Genomic DNA, 18,805 nt, shown 5'->3' with positions numbered 1-18,805 from the left:
TTCTTCGCTTAGATGTCACAACCAGGTCATCTAAAACAATCATCGGAGTTGTTTGAGGCCGGAGAAGTGGCGAGGCAGTGGTGCTGATGGGCGGGCGCTGATCAAAGAGAAGCCATCAACGCCCAATTAATGTTGTTTGATAAACACCAAAAATAGCTAGATTAAGGGTCTAAGTTGGGGTAATTTAGGATTGATTTTGCATCCTTTTGTGAACTATTTAAGGCATTTATAAGCTCTAATATGTGAATCTAGTGCAAATGTTATTTTTGGACACTTTGAATGTTTTTATAGGTTCTAGGGATGAAAAGGCAAAGCATGTAGACTTGGCGAGCAAAACAAAGCAAAGGAGAAAAGCCCGGGGGAGTAAGCAAACATCTCCACGCGTGGGACCTGCATGGAAAATTTCAGTAGGGTTCCACGCCACATCTCTACGCGTGGAGAAGTAATAACGGCCAAAAAAATCGTCGCGTACAAGCTAGCACCCTCATACGCAACCCAGGATCAGCACCTACTTAAAGGGGCCTTGGTAGAAATTAAAGGAGGATAGCTTAGTTTAGATCAGTTTTTCCATTTGTGAGAGCTTAGTTTTAGATTACATTTTTGCCTCTTAGACTTTTTAGAGAGAAGTGAGTAGCATTTCAATCTTTGATTCCAATTGAAGACGACAATCTACTTTGAAGTTTGCTTTTGAATTCTACATTTGATCTCAATTAGGTAATATCAATTCTATCTTTGATTCTATTGCAATTTATATTTCTATTTTCAATTCCAATTCATGATTTTATGTCTTATTGATTTCAATTGCTTAAGATGATTATGTAGACTTTTATTAGGGATTGAGTTGTGGAATTTCATGATGTTAAGTGTTGATTTCTAATTCCTAGATTGGAGAATGGATTGTGTGGATTTGATCTATTGTTCTTGCTCATAATTGATGATTTGTATGTGTTCTTTGAGATTGATCACCTCTTTGAATGTTCTAAGGCTTTAACCTAGCCATGATAGTGCTAGAGTTAATGCAAGCTCCAATCAATTGTGATTTTCTATGTAGATCTTGAATACGATTAGTAGGGAGGTGATGTAGGTTATGTGTTTGTGAAAATGCCTCTAGGTCTCTTGGTTGCTTAAAGGCACTCCAATGCTAGAGAGTTCCTAGTACCCAAAGGGAGAACGGTAATAGCACATCACCTGGGAATAACCAAACACGCAAGCCATTTCTCCTATACCGTAGAGACACGATGATGCATCATGGTTGCACACGACTCATTCCCTATGCTTTATTCGATTAATTTCCTTCTTGCTTTTCTTGTGTTTAAATCCTCCATCACATGCTCCTTTTTACCATAGTGGATTCGTACAACTCTTAGTGACCAACTCCCTTAAATGTCAAGCACTTGACTCGGTTCCAATTTGTCATCCTTGAGAACACGACACTCGGGGAACTTCTTCTCCGTTTTACCCTTCTAATTCCATCTTTTCATCTCACCTAAAACTACTCATTCATTGTTATACTAACGTCTGAACCTTGCACATAACTCAAGACTATAAGGAAACTTTTTAGGAGGTATAGAGTTGAGAATAACGTAACCTTCGCACAAAATATGACAGTATGCCCAAGAATGCCAGAACAGAAACAAAAATTATGTAATCTTTCATAGTGAAAGTTAATCCAAACCCAACTACCATCCCGCTTAGTGAATTTCAACCTACATTGGATTGGGATTTCTGGGTCCAATTCTACCCTAAAGCGATAAAATTTCCTCCAGGGTCCAGCTATACGATCTTGATCGGTTTTGATAAAAGTTCCTAAGAAACTTCTGATCTGCTCAAGGTTAGACTACATAGTATAACCAAATGGAATGTCTGATACTTGTACCCAGATGGGGAGTCTGATACTTGTACCCAGATGGGGAGTCTGTTGAGTTGAGTAGTGTCCAGCATCACTCCCTCCTCTAAGCGTTTACAGACGAGCGAGCTGAGTTATTTTCAAAAGCCCAAGGGCCTTCTTCAAGAACCCTACGTGCATCATTCTCGTTGGGGAATTCAAAAAAGAATCAATTCCCACCAACCTCCATTATACGAACACCACGAACAAGTCTCCAAGAAGCAACCATAACTTGTTGCATATATTCGAACTTGATGGGTTTTGATAAGCACCAAGAATAGTCTGTTTTAAGGGTCATTTACGGGCTAGAATTGTATAGTTTATTACTCATTTCATAAGTATTTCATGCATTTAGACTCAGATGTGACCAAAACTTCTAACACGAGCATGGAAGATGTTTTTAAGCTATTTTACAGCCAAAAGGAGGACTTAAGGCCAAAACTGAGCAGGAAATGAAGAAACCATGAAGCAGGAGCCTCCCACGCAGCCCAACACGCGTGTGGAGGGGCGTGGAATATTTCCAGTAGCTCCCCACGCCCTCCACCACGCATGTGGAGTGATCGCGGAAGATTTCTTCAGGGCTCGACGCGTCGAGACAGGTCGAGCCCCTGTCTCGACGCGTCGAGAGCCCTGTGACAGCCCTAAAATTCTGCTGCGGGGAAAATGTCTATCTTGCCCCTATTTTGCTCCCACTATATAAGGCTCATTATTCCAAGACCTTGAGGAGGAGGAGGCACCCAATAATCTCTAGATTAGATTTCTCTTTCTAATTTCTTCCCCTTTGGGGAGGAAGACAAATACTCCTCCTTAGAATAGATTAGATTAGGCTATGAAGAAGATGATGTAGATTCAAAGCTTTCTTTAGGTAATATACTTCTTTTATTATAAAGTTTGATCTTTTATATTCTTGCTTTGTGTATTTTGTTTTGTTGTTATTGATGCTTTCTATGCTAGAGTAGTGTAGTTTGGGTGTGTGTGCCCTTGTTAACTTATTGATTGATGCTTAGATTTTATCTTATGATCTTGAGAATTGTGGTAGTATGATTGATATTTGTATGAATGATGTTGTTCAAACTTTGCTTCTATTTCCGGCCGGGATAGTTAGTGAACCGAGTGGAAGTGAGAGAGTGCGCGATAGCGGCCTCTCACGAGCCCAACTCATCTATATCTCCGCTCTTAGTCCGAAAGGACGAGATCCGAGAGGAGTGGTAGGCAAGGTGTTCGATAAAATGCCTAAATCGAATGAGGATTGAGAGTCTGAGTGTGACGCCACTCGTTACCAATACCGTGGCTCCCTAATTCAATCTCGAAACCCAATTCCAAGCTACCTATGATAATCAATCATTTGGCTTAGCATCGGCATGCATCCCCTTCTTTTCCCTTTTTGTATTTTCTATCTTAATCTTACCTTCAAACCCTTCAAACCAACCATGAACAAAACCTCTCCCTACGATTCTTGCAACTCTTACCTTTCAACCTCATAAATGCCAACATAAATTCGGTTCCCATTCGCCATCCTTTAGAGACACGACACTCGGGGAGTCTTGACTCTTCGTTTTAACACCTTCCACCTTCACATTCACTCACCGCAATACACACAACATCAGGTTTATCGGTTAAGAAACGTCTGACTAAGGTCCAAGCTGAAGTGAGATAGTGTTGAGGATCAAGACATGGAATTTCTGTATTAACGAATGAGATACCAGAGTTTTCATCATCCAGAGTAACTTGTTCGCAACGATCTGTAAGGTAGCTAACATCCATAATCAATGTGTTGAACACTTGGCCAAAGAGATCAGCACTAGAGATGGGTAGATTAGAAAGATGGAAAAGCCCTTAAAGATGGGAGGAAAGACTCTAGAGAACTATCCTAGAGAGAAAATTTTTACGTAATAACGAACAACCGTTGAATCAACCGTGGATTTATGTCATGAAGTTCTATGTGTTGATATCACTTGATCTTGATATAGATAATGTAAGGGGAAAGGGGGTCCAAATTACGATGTTTCACATGACCTCCATTTTTATTGGAGCGACCTTGTTGTGTTTGATAGTAAATAAGAATTGCAATCAAAATAAATAAATGAATGAATTATAAATATATAAAAATATGTAATAAATACACACACATTGCATATATATTAAAGTTCCATATATATATATATATATATATATATATATATATATATATATATATATATATATATATATTTATTTAATGCATGGATAAAGGAGAACGGTAATGAATTTATAATTACTCAAGGATTTGAATTCAATAATAAGATAGCAAAATTAAAGCATGCAAACAAACACGATGAACCACAAAGAATCAATTTGATTCCACTAAGACTCAATCTTATGACCTCTCATATGGGAGAGTCATTACATGCCATCTGAGCACATGATGCTTGGCATATCAATTATATTTAAATTACTCTAACTTAATATTCTGTTTTTCTTTGAAAATTTCATTAAAAAAAAAACAAAAAAATCTCATTAATCTACTAATTCACTGCTACGGCTTCACTTGAAAATGTAACATTTTAGTAGAAAGACATCTTATTGAACTACGAGAGTGCTAGATGCGTACAAATTTATACACATGAATTTGACTTAATTTATTTGATTAATATATGATAAAATTTAGAAAAAATTGTAATTTATGTCTAGATATATGCTAATTATAAATGTCACTCTCCAATTTTAATTAGTATAAATGTTACTCCTAAATTGTCAAAATATAATGCCCCTCTTAAGGGGCATAAATTACAATATATGGGGGTAATATATGGCCATATATTTACAATTCAAGGGAAATATTTATACCACTTAAATTAAGATGTGACATTTAGAATTGGCATATACTTAAGGGGTATTAATTATAATTTTTCCTAAAATCAATCAACTAGCGAATAATTAAACATAAAATGCTATTAAATTACATTAACTTGTACTGCAGATTTTGCGGCTATTGAATGCTTAAATAGCTTATTGAATTGAAATGTAATCCTTCTGCCCATCAAGTATGACATTTTCAAGACAAGGACATGATATTCCAAACAATTGTTTTCTGTTTTTGTTCATTTTCACAAGAAAAGACATGTTAATAAATACACCAGTAATAATTAATTATCAAAAATTATTGTTGGCAAGAAATTAGCAATGTCTGATCACCAAATTTGTAGGGAACAAGACTTTAGCATTTTAGTTGGCCTGTTGGGTGCCATCTTTATGTAGGTAGGTGTATCTTCCCATGTACACAACTTGATTACTTGATAATATCTAGTTCAAAGTTTTTGTAGAAGGCTCCAATTGAAAACTCAAATAATAATTTTAAAAGTCTCTTTTTTTTAAAAAAAAATGTTTCGCTATCAACGGAATATATATATATATGCACCACTATATATGCAAAAATGCACCACCGATTGTACATAAATGCACGGGTGTGGTGCATTTATATGGTATTTTTATACATTTTACGTTTGTACATTTTTTAACACGTGGTGGTGTATATGTGCAATATATAATAGTGGTCACACAATACATGTCCCATATGCACATGCGAATTTTGGACACCCCAATTTATCTCATCCATAGATCTATTTTTTTAATACACTAGATCGGTTCTCATGGACTCATGGGAGGGTGTTCTCATAGGAACATCACCCTCTATATATATAGGTTTGCGTCTTTCGTCTTCAATTTGGAACCATCCGAGAGTTAACCACTCGAGTTACTCTTCGAACCATTGTTGCGACTGACCTCCCGCGTCTCCATTCGGATGTGTACATGAGTTACTACTCGAGGTACCATTCGGTTTGATTCAAATGTTGAGCTGAAAATCGTAACTCTAGAAAATAAAATAATTAGGGTATCATGGAAATCTAAATACAAATGTTCTTGACACTGCAAGTAGATTTTAAGATCAGACTTCGGTTGCGAATTTTTAGCAAACCTGTTGGTAGCAAGCTCCCAGCATATTTGTTTTTGTAAATTGTTTTAAAATTTTCTTTTAAGAGTCTGTTCAACCCACATCCCTTCTAGATTTTTATTTTTCGCTCAGGACCAACAGCCTCAGGGCCTCAAACTTACCCTCCTCTGTGGCTATATCAATTTTCCATTATAATGTTCAACCTCCAATGGTAAAACCATATTCGTTGATCACAAATTCAATTGGTAATAATCCTTGCTCCTTTTTCGCTCGAGTGTGTATACAACCTAGCCTCCAATCACAAAAAGAAAGAAAGAAATAAATAAATAAATAAATAGAGTGTGTTGTAACAAAATGTAGTTGCAAGTGAGAGAAGAGTGTAGTGGTAACCCAGCCAAGTAAACAAAACAACAAAAACAAACACACAGTTAAATGCAAACAAACAAAAGTAACAAAGTAAACTAATCTCCCTAACTTGTACACTTTCTCTTGTTACAAAAAATGCACAAACTATTCAAACACCGATGTCACTCCTCCGCAACAACGCCATTTGAAATAATTTTTAAGTAGTGAAGATGGTGTGTTCGAGAGGGTATCCTCACTCTGATTATCATCTCGAAAGAATGTACCTAAAGGGAGTTAAATTGTTGGTGGTTAAGCATGAAATCATTGAGTATTTGGGAGCAAGCTCAAATTGTTAGGTTGTGTTGGAAAATAACACTAAAATTGCATTTTAAGTGGCCATTTTGTGGTACAATTAAAAGTGAGGTCCACATCTGACTTGGGACAGGTCAATGTGGATTCGATTTCTTCGTAGTTAGACGAAGAAATTGATATATTGTACGCTCAAAATGGATAATGGGTGAATGATAAATTGGTTCTCAAAGTAGACCAATTTGAGATGGAATTTGGGTGAGAAAAAAGTTTATGTAGCTTTTGTTCCACATTGGTTGGAAAAGAAGATTTGACCCACTATTTATACAAGGGTCCTTTTTATGACTAGTTAACTTGTATAGCATAGAGACTCTCTCTCGCACGCAGAAGGTGCAAATCAAATCCCAAAATAAGCCTGAAAAGGCTTGACGTGTACGCCGACACCTGGTGTGCCCTCTCAATAACTCTTTACCTACTGTGTCCGCTCTTAAATATTTCTTATTAATGGACTAGTTAGTGGGTTACATTTTTAGTTAATAAAATGTTTCCACCTGTTAGTTTTAACCCAATAAATAAAGTGTCTTGTTAACTCTAATATCATTAGTTATTATTTAATCATGCTTAATTTTGACTTGAGCCCAGCCCATTCACTAAGCCTCCTGCCTGTTAGTTTTAACCCAATAAATAAAGTGTCATGTTAACTCTAATATCATTAGTTATTATTTAATCATGCTTAATTTTGACTTGAGCCCAGCCCATTCACTAAGCCTCCTTCTGCCAAGCATAGCAGCGAGGCAAATTATACTGTGCACCACATTCCTAAACGGCGTCATTTTGAGCATTGTAAACTAATTGTCCGTTTTTCTGGAAATCATGTTTCCCGTTTCGGTCGGTCTCTGTATTTATGTTAATATTCTGTGTATTCTAGGCAACCGTTCTGTGTATTCTAGGCAACCGTTCTGTGTATTCATGTTAGTAACACATGTTGTGATGTGTTTGTGCATTTGAATGTTTAGGACGATGAGTTCTGTGTATTTTGTGTCAATATTCTGTGTATTCATGTTATTAACACAGGTTGTGATGTGTTTGTGCATTCGAATGTTAGGAGGATGAGTTCTGTGTATTTTGTGTCAATATTCTGTGTATTCATGGTATTAACACAGGTTGTGATGTGTTTGTGCATTCGAATGTTAGGAGGATGAGTTATGTGTATTTTGTGTCAATATTCTGTGTATTCTGGGCAAACATTGTGTGTATTCTAGGCAAACGTTCTGTGTATTCTAGATAATGATTATGTGTATTATAGATAATGAAATTCCCTGAAGTCATTCGCGTCCGCGTCCGCATCCACTAACATCTGTGTATTTTGTGTCAATATTCTGTGTATTCTGGGCAAACATTGTGTGTATTCTAGGCAAACGTTCTGTGTATTCTAGATAATGATTATGTGTATTATAGATAATGAAATTCCCTGAAGTCATTCGCGTCCGCGTCCGCATCCACTAACATCTGTGTATTTTGTGTCAATATTCTGTGTATTCTGGGCAAACATTGTGTGTATTCTAGGCAAACGTTCTGTGTATTCTAGATAATGATTATGTGTATTATAGATAATGAAATTCCCTGAAGTCATTCGCGTCCGCGTCCGCATCCACTAACATCTGTGTATTTTGTGTCAATATTCTGTGTATTCTGGGCAAACATTGTGTGTATTCTAGGCAAACGTTCTGTGTATTCTAGATAATGATTATGTGTATTATAGATAATGAAATTCCCTGAAGTCATTCGCGTCCGCGTCCGCATCCACTAACATCTGTGTATTTTGTGTCAATATTCTGTGTATTCTGGGCAAACATTGTGTGTATTCTAGGCAAACGTTCTGTGTATTCTAGATAATGATTATGTGTATTATAGATAATGAAATTCCCTGAAGTCATTCGCGTCCGCGTCCGCATCCACTAACATCTGTGTATTTTGTGTCAATATTCTGTGTATTCTGGGCAAACATTGTGTGTATTCTAGGCAAACGTTCTGTGTATTCTAGATAATGATTATGTGTATTATAGATAATGAAATTCCCTGAAGTCATTCGCGTCCGCGTCCGCATCCACTAACATCTGTGTATTTTGTGTCAATATTCTGTGTATTCTGGGCAAACATTGTGTGTATTCTAGGCAAACGTTCTGTGTATTCTAGATAATGATTATGTGTATTATAGATAATGAAATTCCCTGAAGTCATTCGCGTCCGCGTCCGCATCCACTAACATCTGTGTATTTTGTGTCAATATTCTGTGTATTCTGGGCAAACATTGTGTGTATTCTAGGCAAACGTTCTGTGTATTCTAGATAATGATTATGTGTATTATAGATAATGAAATTCCCTGAAGTCATTCGCGTCCGCGTCCGCATCCACTAACATCTGTGTATTTTGTGTCAATATTCTGTGTATTCATGTTATTAACACAGGTTGTGATGTGTTTGTGCATTCGAATGTTAGGAGGATGAGTTATGTGTATTTTGTGTCAATATTCTGTGTATTCTGGGCAAACATTGTGTGTATTCTAGGCAAATGTTCTGTGTATTCTATATAATGATTATGTGTATTATAGATAATGAAATTCCCTGAAGTCATTCGCGTCCGCGTCCGCATCCACTAACATCTGTGTATTTTGTGTCAATATTCTGTGTATACTGGGCAAACATTATGTGTATTATAGGCAAACGTTCTGTGTATTCTAGATAATGATTATGTGTATTATAGATAATGAATTCCCTGAAATCATTCGCGTCCGCGTCCACTGACACTGAAACGATGTCGTTTTACGTACGTGGTGCACATTGCTATGTGCACCGTGGTGCAGGGTATAACGATTGTAGCAGCGAAAGGCAGATGAACAACGCAGACAGGAAGACTTCCAAACGGCGCTCTTCAGCGAACTCGGTCGTGTGGCCGTTGTGGGCGATCCGATTGAGCAGCTGAAGTTTTGAACGAGAGACAAGATGATGCAGTTCCGATTCAGCTACACTGGCAGCTTCAATGAGTCTGATTCTTGGGGAGAGAAGTTGGAGCGAAATTTCGGTGAAGAATCGGAGGTATGGTTGGGCTGGAACAGTATAAAAGGACACCAAGATTGAACGTTCTAGGCATCAATCTTCTCACCAGATTCCTTTCGGCGATCTCCGTTCGACCGATTCTTTTTCCCCTGCCATTCCTCTATTCCTCAATTAATTTGGGTCAGCGACAATTTTTCTCAGCGGAAGTTCGTGGGTTCGGTGATTCCAGCAGCGGCTTCGTTGGCGATAAATTCCTTCTGGGCAGCTTCAAGATTGTTCTCTACGACATCAATTCCCTAGCAGAAGTTCTCTCTGGTTCTTTTTTTCACTTTTTATCTTATTCTTTAAATTGCGAATTGTGAATTTGTGAATTTGTGAATTGTAAGTGTTGCTACGTGGTGCCTAGATCACATTACTCACTTCTAAAACCTGATTACAATTGCTACCAATGGTTGATTATAGGATGATGTGCTAAATTAGCAATTTAATTTCGCAGTAATACTACTGATTTATTTACAAGTTATATATTCCAATTCTGGGAGTTATGCTTTGATTTGTGGAATACATTACTCAATAATATTAGTTACTTGATGTTTTTAGTACTGTGTTTTTAATCCTTGACTTACTATTAGTTGTGAGGGTATAAACATTAGTATGAAGCCATCGCTAAGTGAATTTGTTCTTGTAGTAATGCACTCCTAGTTTCATCAATCTGGGAACATGAATAATCTATCATAAGAATTTTGCAGTAGTTCAGGTCTCATTTTTGCTAACTCAATTAAGTTTTATCTTATGTTTCGTATTGAGACTAGTCGCATTGAATTTGGCCACATTAATTAGTTCATTGAGGGAATTATTTATTTGGTTCTTACCCGGGTAATGGTTATTGATTCATGTTCCTAAGCATTTCCAATTTAATTGTTATTTGACGTCCTCGTTCTTTTTTATTGTTACCTGCCTAAGTTTTGATTTAATTATTTTACGTTTGAGTTTATTATTCTTACCTTTGATATTTGTTCTGACCATTTTAAATTGTAAGTTAGTTATTTTATATTCTCTAAGTGCTTGCCAAAGACCTTGTGGTCTAGTGGCATCTGGTGTCCCGGTTAACACTCTCACATGGATGATGGGAGTAGGTTTGAGCCTCAGTGGAGGTAACTGTTGACTCTTTGTGCGTCAGTAGTACTCAAAAAATTTTTCTCTAAGTGCTTAAATTCCATTGTTTTAATTCCATATGGGATCGATTGCTAACGCACACTATCACTACGATTGACTCGTGCACTTGCGAGGATAATTAAATTGTCCATCAATTTTTGGCGTCGTTGCATCCTACGTTCTAGTTCGCCGGGTTCTAAGTTTGTGTGCTCAAACGCCAGAAGCGTAGTACGTTTTATCCTGGGAAACCTAGACCGCAACGCTCCAGCACCCCGGGAGGCGGTGTATAAGGTTTTAAGAACAGAGGCAACTCAACTTGTTCTTCCAACCAACCCGAGTTCGTCCAGTTTCGCCCCCTTGGCGTGTCCAGGTTTATTTAACATTTTGTAGGTTTATTTCCTTGATTTATTTGGGTTTTATTTTTCCATTTTCTTGTGATTTTCGAGAATGTATTCCAACAATCTTAAAACCTTATTTACATTCTCTTCTTCTCCTTTTATTCTCGAATTTTTTGGGAAAAATAGAAAATCCCGTGTTGCCAGTAGCCAACCTTGGGGATGAAAATGCTAATGTTGTTGATAACAATAGCGGTGGGAACGGCAACAATGTTGCACATTCCCAGGCACTAGTGAACGTAGGTTCATAGGGAGGTGTCAACTCTGAGGGGTACATCCCCACGATGAGGGTACCTACAGTACCAAGTGGTTCGACTGAGAAGCTGGACAAGTTTACGGGATCGTACTTTAAGAGGTGGCAGCAAAAGATGCTGTTTTACCTTGCTACTCTCGGCTTGGGGGTCTTGAGAATAAGTTTGTTGGTTGATTTGAAAAAAAAATGAAAAAATGATGTGAGAAAATTAAGAAAAAGTGTTGAAAAAAAAAGACGTTGAACTGAAAAAAAATTGAAAAGAAAAGAAGAATAATAAAAGTTTGAAATTGTTTCTATTGAAAGTTGTACTCAACCTCCACTACATTAGAGTGTTGCTTTGTTATGAATTGTAAATTGCTCTTTTATTCATAGTTGTCATATCTCTTCTAGCCCAAATTGTGAATAAGTGTGAAATTCTCTCTTTTGTTTATTTTCCATACCCCTTCTTTGTTAGTCATTCACCTTTAGCCCCATTACAAGCCTAATAAGAGACTTATTTGATCTTAGCATGCATTATTAGAGTTGAGCTAGTGGGAGTACGAAGGGCAAGCCTATGGGATCTCATTAAAAACCAAGTTTTTTGCATAATCTCAACTTAGCATTTGCGCACACTAGATTCTCACACACTTTAATGATTTTGGTGCTTGGTTATTGTCTTGGGAATGGAACTCGTGAGCCAAGCTAAGGTGATTCTTAAAACAAGTTGTGTTGTAGCAAGTTGGATTGTGGTTTGATAGGTTGTTCAAAGTGGGAGTATGATCAATTTTGTTACTAGGATGGTGATTTATTTCTTGTCTTTGCTTGAGGACAAGTAAATGTTTAAGTGTGGGGGAGTTGATAAGTGCCTAAATGTTCATGTTTTTACCTTGCATTTAATCTTATTTTCCTTGCCATTTGTTATAATTTTGCCCAAAGTGTTCCTCATTTTATTCATTCATATGTTATTGTGTAATTCTTGATGATTTAGATGAATTTGATTATTATTGGAGCATTTTGGATGCATGTAGAGTCAATAGGAGCCTTGAAGAAGCTATGAAGATGGGAAAAATCAAGGGAAGTCGCACCCTCATGCATACGCCCGTTCCTCTAGGTGTACGCAAATTCAAGTCATTTTCCTGTGCTCACTGGAATGTTCGTACCCCCTTACATACTCCAGTCCCTCAGCCCGTCCAAGATCTCAAAAACAAACCAAGTGGCGTACCCCTTGGCGTACGCTCGTCCCTAAGGTCGTCCCTGTATACTCTGCCACTTATTTAAGCTCGGATTGAACTTCATTTTCACTGTTTTGACCCATGGCTGAACCCTAGATACTCATTTTCACTCCTTTTCATATTTTTAGATTATATTAGGCTTAAATTTAGGTTTCTAAACATATTTGAAGCTTGTAATCTTGGATTTGAAGCTTAGATTTCAAGATTGTACCATCCATTTCAATAGAGAAGTTTTCTTTCCTTTATCTTTTTCTTTTGTAAGATTTATGTTTATTACATGTGCTTTTGTGTTCCTTATGCTATTTAGTCATGAGTAGTTAGTTTATGGACTTGAGTTAGGGTTATATTATCTATTTTCATGCTTAAGTTGTGATTATTGTGATAAAAGGGGAAAACCCCAACCTAGGGTTCATGTGTTTATGAGGGTATTGTGTTTGAATCTTGCTTATGTTTGATGTACACATTCATTGGCATGTATTTGAAGGATCCCTTGCCTCAATGAGAGTTGAGTGATGAATTCGTGTCACCCCTTGCATAAACCCGATCTCTTCCCATGAAAATAGGGGAAATTGGGGGCTTTAAAATGCTCATGTGCTTAAGGAGCTAGGATTGATATACCATGAAAATAGGGAAATCCTTGCTCTAATCCTTGTTTATTTACTTACAATTTTGGCTTTAGACTAGGATTCCTATGTCCATTCTCGCTTGATTCCTTGGTTATTTGTTCTCCCTAACCCCGTAGATTGTTGAAGCATCTAGATGGTAATGCCCCCTAACTTGAGTCCTATTTCTCTATTTTGTATTTATCTATTGTTCATATGTGTTTGTTTCACCTTGTTGTCATTTGCTTAGCTCCTTGTTGATTTCTTTATGCTAGTGCTTAGTTTTGTGATTGCATATTGCGTGCCATAACCCCCAATCCTCAGTGGAACGACATTTCACACACGTGTACTCACCATTACTCATTTTTGCTACAATCAATCGTCACCAAAGCCATTCTGCTTAGGGGGCCAAGTTCTGGGGGTCTATACTCGTTGCAGCTCCCTATGTCTACTCCCGCTGCATTTTTGTTTACTCGGGCTCCATCTAGTGTCTAGCATGGTCGTTTGGGGCACCCTCATTTTTGGGTATTAAATAAAGTGTTGGAAATCTTTCCAGTTAGCAAGTTAGATGTTAGTTCTTATAGTTTGTGTTCATCTTGTCAACTTGGGAAGTCTTCCCGTTTTCCTTTACCGCGTGTTAATCTACTAGTACTGCTGTATTGGACTTAATTTACATGGACATTTGGGGCCCGCGCCTGTTTTATCTAGTACTGGTTTTTGGTACTATGTTCTTTTTGTTGATGATTTCTCGCGATTTTGTTGGTTGTTTCCGTTGCACCTTAAACCTGATCTATATGCAGTTTTGAGTTAATACCAGCCAAGGTCCCTTGAATTTGATGATTTTGCCATCTATAGTCCTAAACTTTCAATTTGGATTCCATAGTCCTCCGAGTTTCAACTTATTACCATCCATGGTCCAAGTTAATCACCATAGTCCTTCAACTATTAAATTTTAACCAGCCATGGTCCTTCCAAAAGAACCGCAGTTGGTTAAATTTCGAAAGGTAAAGGACTATTGGTGGTTAACTTGGACCACGAATAGTTAAATTTGAAAGTCGAAAGACCACAGAAGGTCAAAAATTAAAAGTCGAAGGACTACGGAATCCAAATTTAAAGTTTAGGACTATAGATGGCAAAACCATTAAACTCGATGGACCTTGGCTAGTATTAACTCATGCAATTTTTGACAAATTTCGGTTGTTAGTTAAAAACCTCTTTTCCCGAAAAAATAAATTTGTGCAGTCTAATTTAGGGCTGAGTACCGTAAGTTGGGGTCTATTTTTTGTCACCAGGCATTATTCATCATCAGTCTTGTGCTTATACGCATGAGCAGAATGGACGTGTCGAGTGTCGTCATAGACATATTGTTGAGACGGGTCTGGCCTTACTTGCTCAGGGATCTGTTCCACTAAAGTATTGGGACTATGTTGTTGAAACAACCATATATTTAAATAATCATTTGCCGTTGTCTGCTCTTAGAATGGATAGCCCTTATCAAAAGTTGTTTATTTTTGAACCATCATATTCCTAACTTTAGATGTTTGGGTGTTTATGTTTTCCATACCTCCGGCCGTATAATAAGCATAAGTTTGCATTTTGGTCATCTCCTTGCGTCTTCTTGGGATATCCGATATCGTTTTGTGGGTACCTGTGCATGGATCTCAATACGGGTAAAATTTTCATATGCCGTCATGTTCGCTTTGATGAAGGAGTTTTCACTTTTACTAGGTCTTTTTCTTTGCAGGGTTGTTCCTCCATTCAGAGTGTTGAGCCCTGGGAGGCTACTCCGTTGGTTTCTACACATGTGGCTGCGCTACCTTCGGTTGATCTGTCGTTGGTTACTGAGCCCAAGACAGGTACACTACAAGAAATCTGACATTTAACGACGAAATATTTTGTGACGCTATAAAAAATGTCGTTAAACGTCACATTTTGTGACGGTTATATTGCATATCGTCACTATTTATACTTGTATGAATAATGAAGATTTCATTACTTTTTACTGACGAAATTTTATTTTTTTCATCGGCAAAGGCATAGAATAGATGACGTTATATAATAAACGTCACCAAAGCTTTTATTCTAGAAATGAGTTGTGAAATAAATCATCGCTAAAAGTAAAATGTAACTTTACCGGGAAAAATTTTCAGTTCACGCCCTCCACTAAGAATAACTAAAACAAATAATAATCAATAAAAATGAATAAATTTCTCTTTTAATCCACAGCCTCACAAAACTTTCTAAGAAAACTCAGCACTCTCTCGGTAAACACTCCTCAGAATCTCAGGTAAGCTCTCATCTCTTCACCAAATTGAACTCAAATGCTTCATAGTGTTGCAACACATCAACAAAAACTGTACACAGTGAAGAAGAAGAGGTTGTATGCCTAGGTGAATATAAACCCTAACTTACAAATCTTCACCCAACAGTGAAGAAGAAGAGGTAGTATTAACCTTTTCTTTCTTCTATTCTTAGTTCTAGTTTTTGTAAAATCTATTCAAAGTTTTTTTTTGTATTTTTTTAGTTTTTAGTTTTTAAAAGAAAACTTGAGATTAGACCATCATGTATGTGATTAGTGGTTATCTGTTGTCTTCACCATTTGTATTCTTCCCTGTTATACTCTGTAAGTGTTAATGAAGAAGGAATCAGAAAAAAAAAATTGAAGAAGGAAATTAGATCCTGAAATTTGTAAATTTTATGTTTTTATTTTTATTTTTATTTTTTATATATGTTTGTATTACAGATATTAATAAAATTGAAGTAATAATCATATTTTCAGTGCTAAGTGTTTTTTTTATTTTTTAAAACTATTATGCCTTTCAGCCTTTGCTTGATTAATAATGCTAGTTTCCAATAATATTTCATTCATTTAAGAATGTGGGTACTGTATTCATTTTGTTAATATTGTTTTTTAGTTTTTTACATGCAAATCTCGATATAAGGCAATCATGTATGTGATTAGTGGTTCTATTGTTCAATTGTCTTTACCATTTGTATTCTCTCATAGTCATACGCTGTAAGACAAAAAATTGAAGGAGATCAGATTCTGAAATTTGTAAATTTTAAATTTTTTTTTCATTTTTTATATATGTTTGTATTAAAGATATTTATAATATTAAACTAACCATATTTTCAATGCTAAGTGATTTATTCTTTTTTATTTTTTCCAGTGACTAATTTCGGAAAGCACATCAACTGGCAATACAGATGTGATTTTTTTAAACACTATTATGCCCTTGTTTGGTTAAGAATGCTAGTTTGCAATGACATTCACTTATTTAAGAATCTGGCGGCAGTGTATGCTGATTTCTTTTTCATCCATATATATTTTATTTTTAAAATGTGAAGTTTCTCTTATTATTGTGCATTATTTAAATTGTTTGTTCCTTATTCATATAATTCTTCTTATTTGCATTTGACTAGTATATGTCTATATTTTTCTATTAAAGAAAATTAATTTTAATAGAGAGCAAAAAAAAATATTATGACAACAAAGGAATAGAAGAAAGAGATGAAGTAAATGCATCACATTTTTGTGATCTACACTATAATGCAATGTTATGTTAGATTGTTAACTATTTGAGCATTTATTTTTTGAAAAAATACTTTAATATTTCTAAAAATAAACCAAACCAAGTTAAGCATTTATTATAAACTACGGTACAAAGAGAAAGAGTGTGTAAAAATTGAAATAGAAGACAAATGAATGGAAAAGGATGAAGTAAATGCATCATGTCAGTTTGTCTTCTACACTATAATGCAATGTTATGTTTGCCATTGGGCATTTATTTTTTGAGAAAATACTTTAATATTTCTAAAGTAAACAAAGCCAAATCAAGCATTTATTCTGAACTATATCACTATAGTAGAGAGAGTGTGTATATGTATGTATGTATGCATATACATATGTATATAAAATATTTTTCAATGTTTGCCTCAAATTCTTCATTTAATGTATGTGATAATATAATCGTCCATTATAGCTTTGAATAATTTATGTTGTAAGTCATTATGTGTTATATAATAGGTATATCAGTGTTTCACTATGGATAAGGCATGGATGACACAAAATAAAAGGTCAATGAATATATTGAAGGACTTAAGGAATTTATGATATTTGTGGTTAAGAACAAGGGACATGATGGTGAGATAAGGTGTCCATGTAAAAAATGCTTAAACACATGTTTCTTAAATCAAAGTTTAGTATACATGCATTTGCGCCAAAATGGTATAGACACAGGTTACACACGTTGGATATTCCATGGAGAGCCACCAATTTTTCAAGAATCCGTTATAAATGATTTTCAGAATGAGGATGATGATTTAAGTGAGGAACACATAGATGGAGTCCAAGAGTTCTTAAATGATTACGAAAATTTTGTGGATTTCAACTCTCATTTAAACCCCAATATAGAAAGTTGTGAAGTTGATGATTTTGAGAACATGTTGAGGGAAGCAAAACAAGAATTCTATACGGGTTGCATTAAATTCTCAAAATTGTCTTTTAACAGTGAAGTTTCTTCATTTGAAAGTGTATAATAAATGGAGTAATAAATCATTTGACATGCTGCTTGAATTGCTAAGTGAATGCTTACCTGATGGAAATACACTTCCACGTTCTCACTATGAGTCTAAAGCTATGCTTCGTAGTTTGGGATTGGGATATATGTATATTCATGCATGCAAATATGATTGTGTATTATTTTGGAAGGAATTAGAGAAACATGAGTTTTGTCTTATTTGTGGTACTTCTAGATGGAAAGTTAAGGATGGTAAAGGAAAGAATATTCCTCATAAAATATTGAGATACTTTCCTCTAAAACCTAGCCCAAGGTTTAAAAAGGCGGTTCCGAGGCGCGCCTCGGACCGAGGCGCAGACAAGAAGCCCTGAGGCGGACGCCTCTTACGCAAGGTTGGAGGCGTCCGCCTCAGCCGCCTGAGGCGTACGCCTCAGGCACGCTTCAGGGCGTGTTTTGAGGCATGCGTCTGAGGCGTGTAGCCCATTTTCCACCTTTTTCTGGTCCAATTTTGTTGTTAAAGCCCAATCAAACAAGACTAAACAAGACCCAATCCAAATAGGAATATATCCAACACTAAGTTGACTCAAAATAAACATCTAAAAAATTAAAATAAAACAAACAAGCCCTACGAAGTACGAACTCCCTCTGCGAAGTGCGACGTGCGACACTGCGACCTCCACGGCTTGCGTCCGGCGACCTCCACGGCTTGCGAACCTCCGGCGACCTACAGCGACCTCCGGCGACCTCCACTCTCCACCTTCCGGCGACCTCCACTCTCCACCTCCAGGTATGCTGTGTGGCTTTCTTCAACTTTGTTTACTTTTTTTTTTCTTCCTGTTTTGTTGTATGTATACAGTATACTCCATATAAACAAATGTGGTTGTTGTGTGTTGAAATTAATTTATGATGTGTGTGTGTTGTGTGTATATATACTACCTCGGCAGTGTGCAGTGGCAGTGTGCCACACTGCCACCACATTGCCTAGGTAGTAATGTAGTATATATTATATAATCAATTTTTTTTAAAATTTTTTTTAAAGTTATTCCTTATTACTTATTAGTTTTAATTAGTGATTAGCTTAGTTTTTTAATTGTTTAAATATTAAATTATTAATCATTATTTGTAGGTTAATTGTTTTTAACA

At 36.3% G+C, this 18,805-nt stretch overlaps 1 protein-coding gene across 2 annotated transcripts; it reads left to right on the top strand.

The window, feature by feature from the left end:
- Positions 1 to 9,384: 9,384 nt before the first annotated feature.
- LOC116002014 lies at positions 9,385 to 12,787 on the top strand. Of its 2 annotated transcripts, none has more exons than XR_004094337.1 (2): positions 9,385 to 9,841; positions 12,337 to 12,787. XR_004094337.1 is itself a non-coding variant. In XM_031242023.1 (2 exons), the coding sequence occupies exons 1-2, from the start codon at positions 9,568 to 9,570 to the stop codon at positions 12,584 to 12,586; spliced, it is 564 nt and encodes a 187-aa protein (XP_031097883.1). In that variant the 5' UTR covers positions 9,385 to 9,567; the 3' UTR covers positions 12,587 to 12,787. The 2 variants fall into 2 exon arrangements, 1 of the variants encoding a protein (XP_031097883.1); XM_031242023.1 differs by having other exon boundaries at positions 12,297 to 12,787.
- The last annotated feature ends 6,018 nt before the right edge of the window (positions 12,788 to 18,805 follow it).

This window comes from Ipomoea triloba, chromosome 13 (assembly GCF_003576645.1).
Source record: "Ipomoea triloba cultivar NCNSP0323 chromosome 13, ASM357664v1".
Lineage (NCBI taxonomy): Eukaryota > Viridiplantae > Streptophyta > Magnoliopsida > Solanales > Convolvulaceae > Ipomoea > Ipomoea triloba.
The sequence above is the reverse complement of the archived record's forward strand: the minus strand, read 5'-3'. Positions and strand labels throughout refer to the sequence as shown.

Coding starts and splice junctions, on each gene's coding strand:
- LOC116002014 (XM_031242023.1), top strand. CDS start 9,568: ATGGTTGGGCTGGAACAGTATAAAAGGACACCAAGATTGAACGTTCTA. Junction 9,842..12,296: donor CCTAGCAGAAGTTCTCTCTG/GTTCTTTTTTTC, acceptor TTGATGATTTAG/ATGAATTTGATTATTATTGG.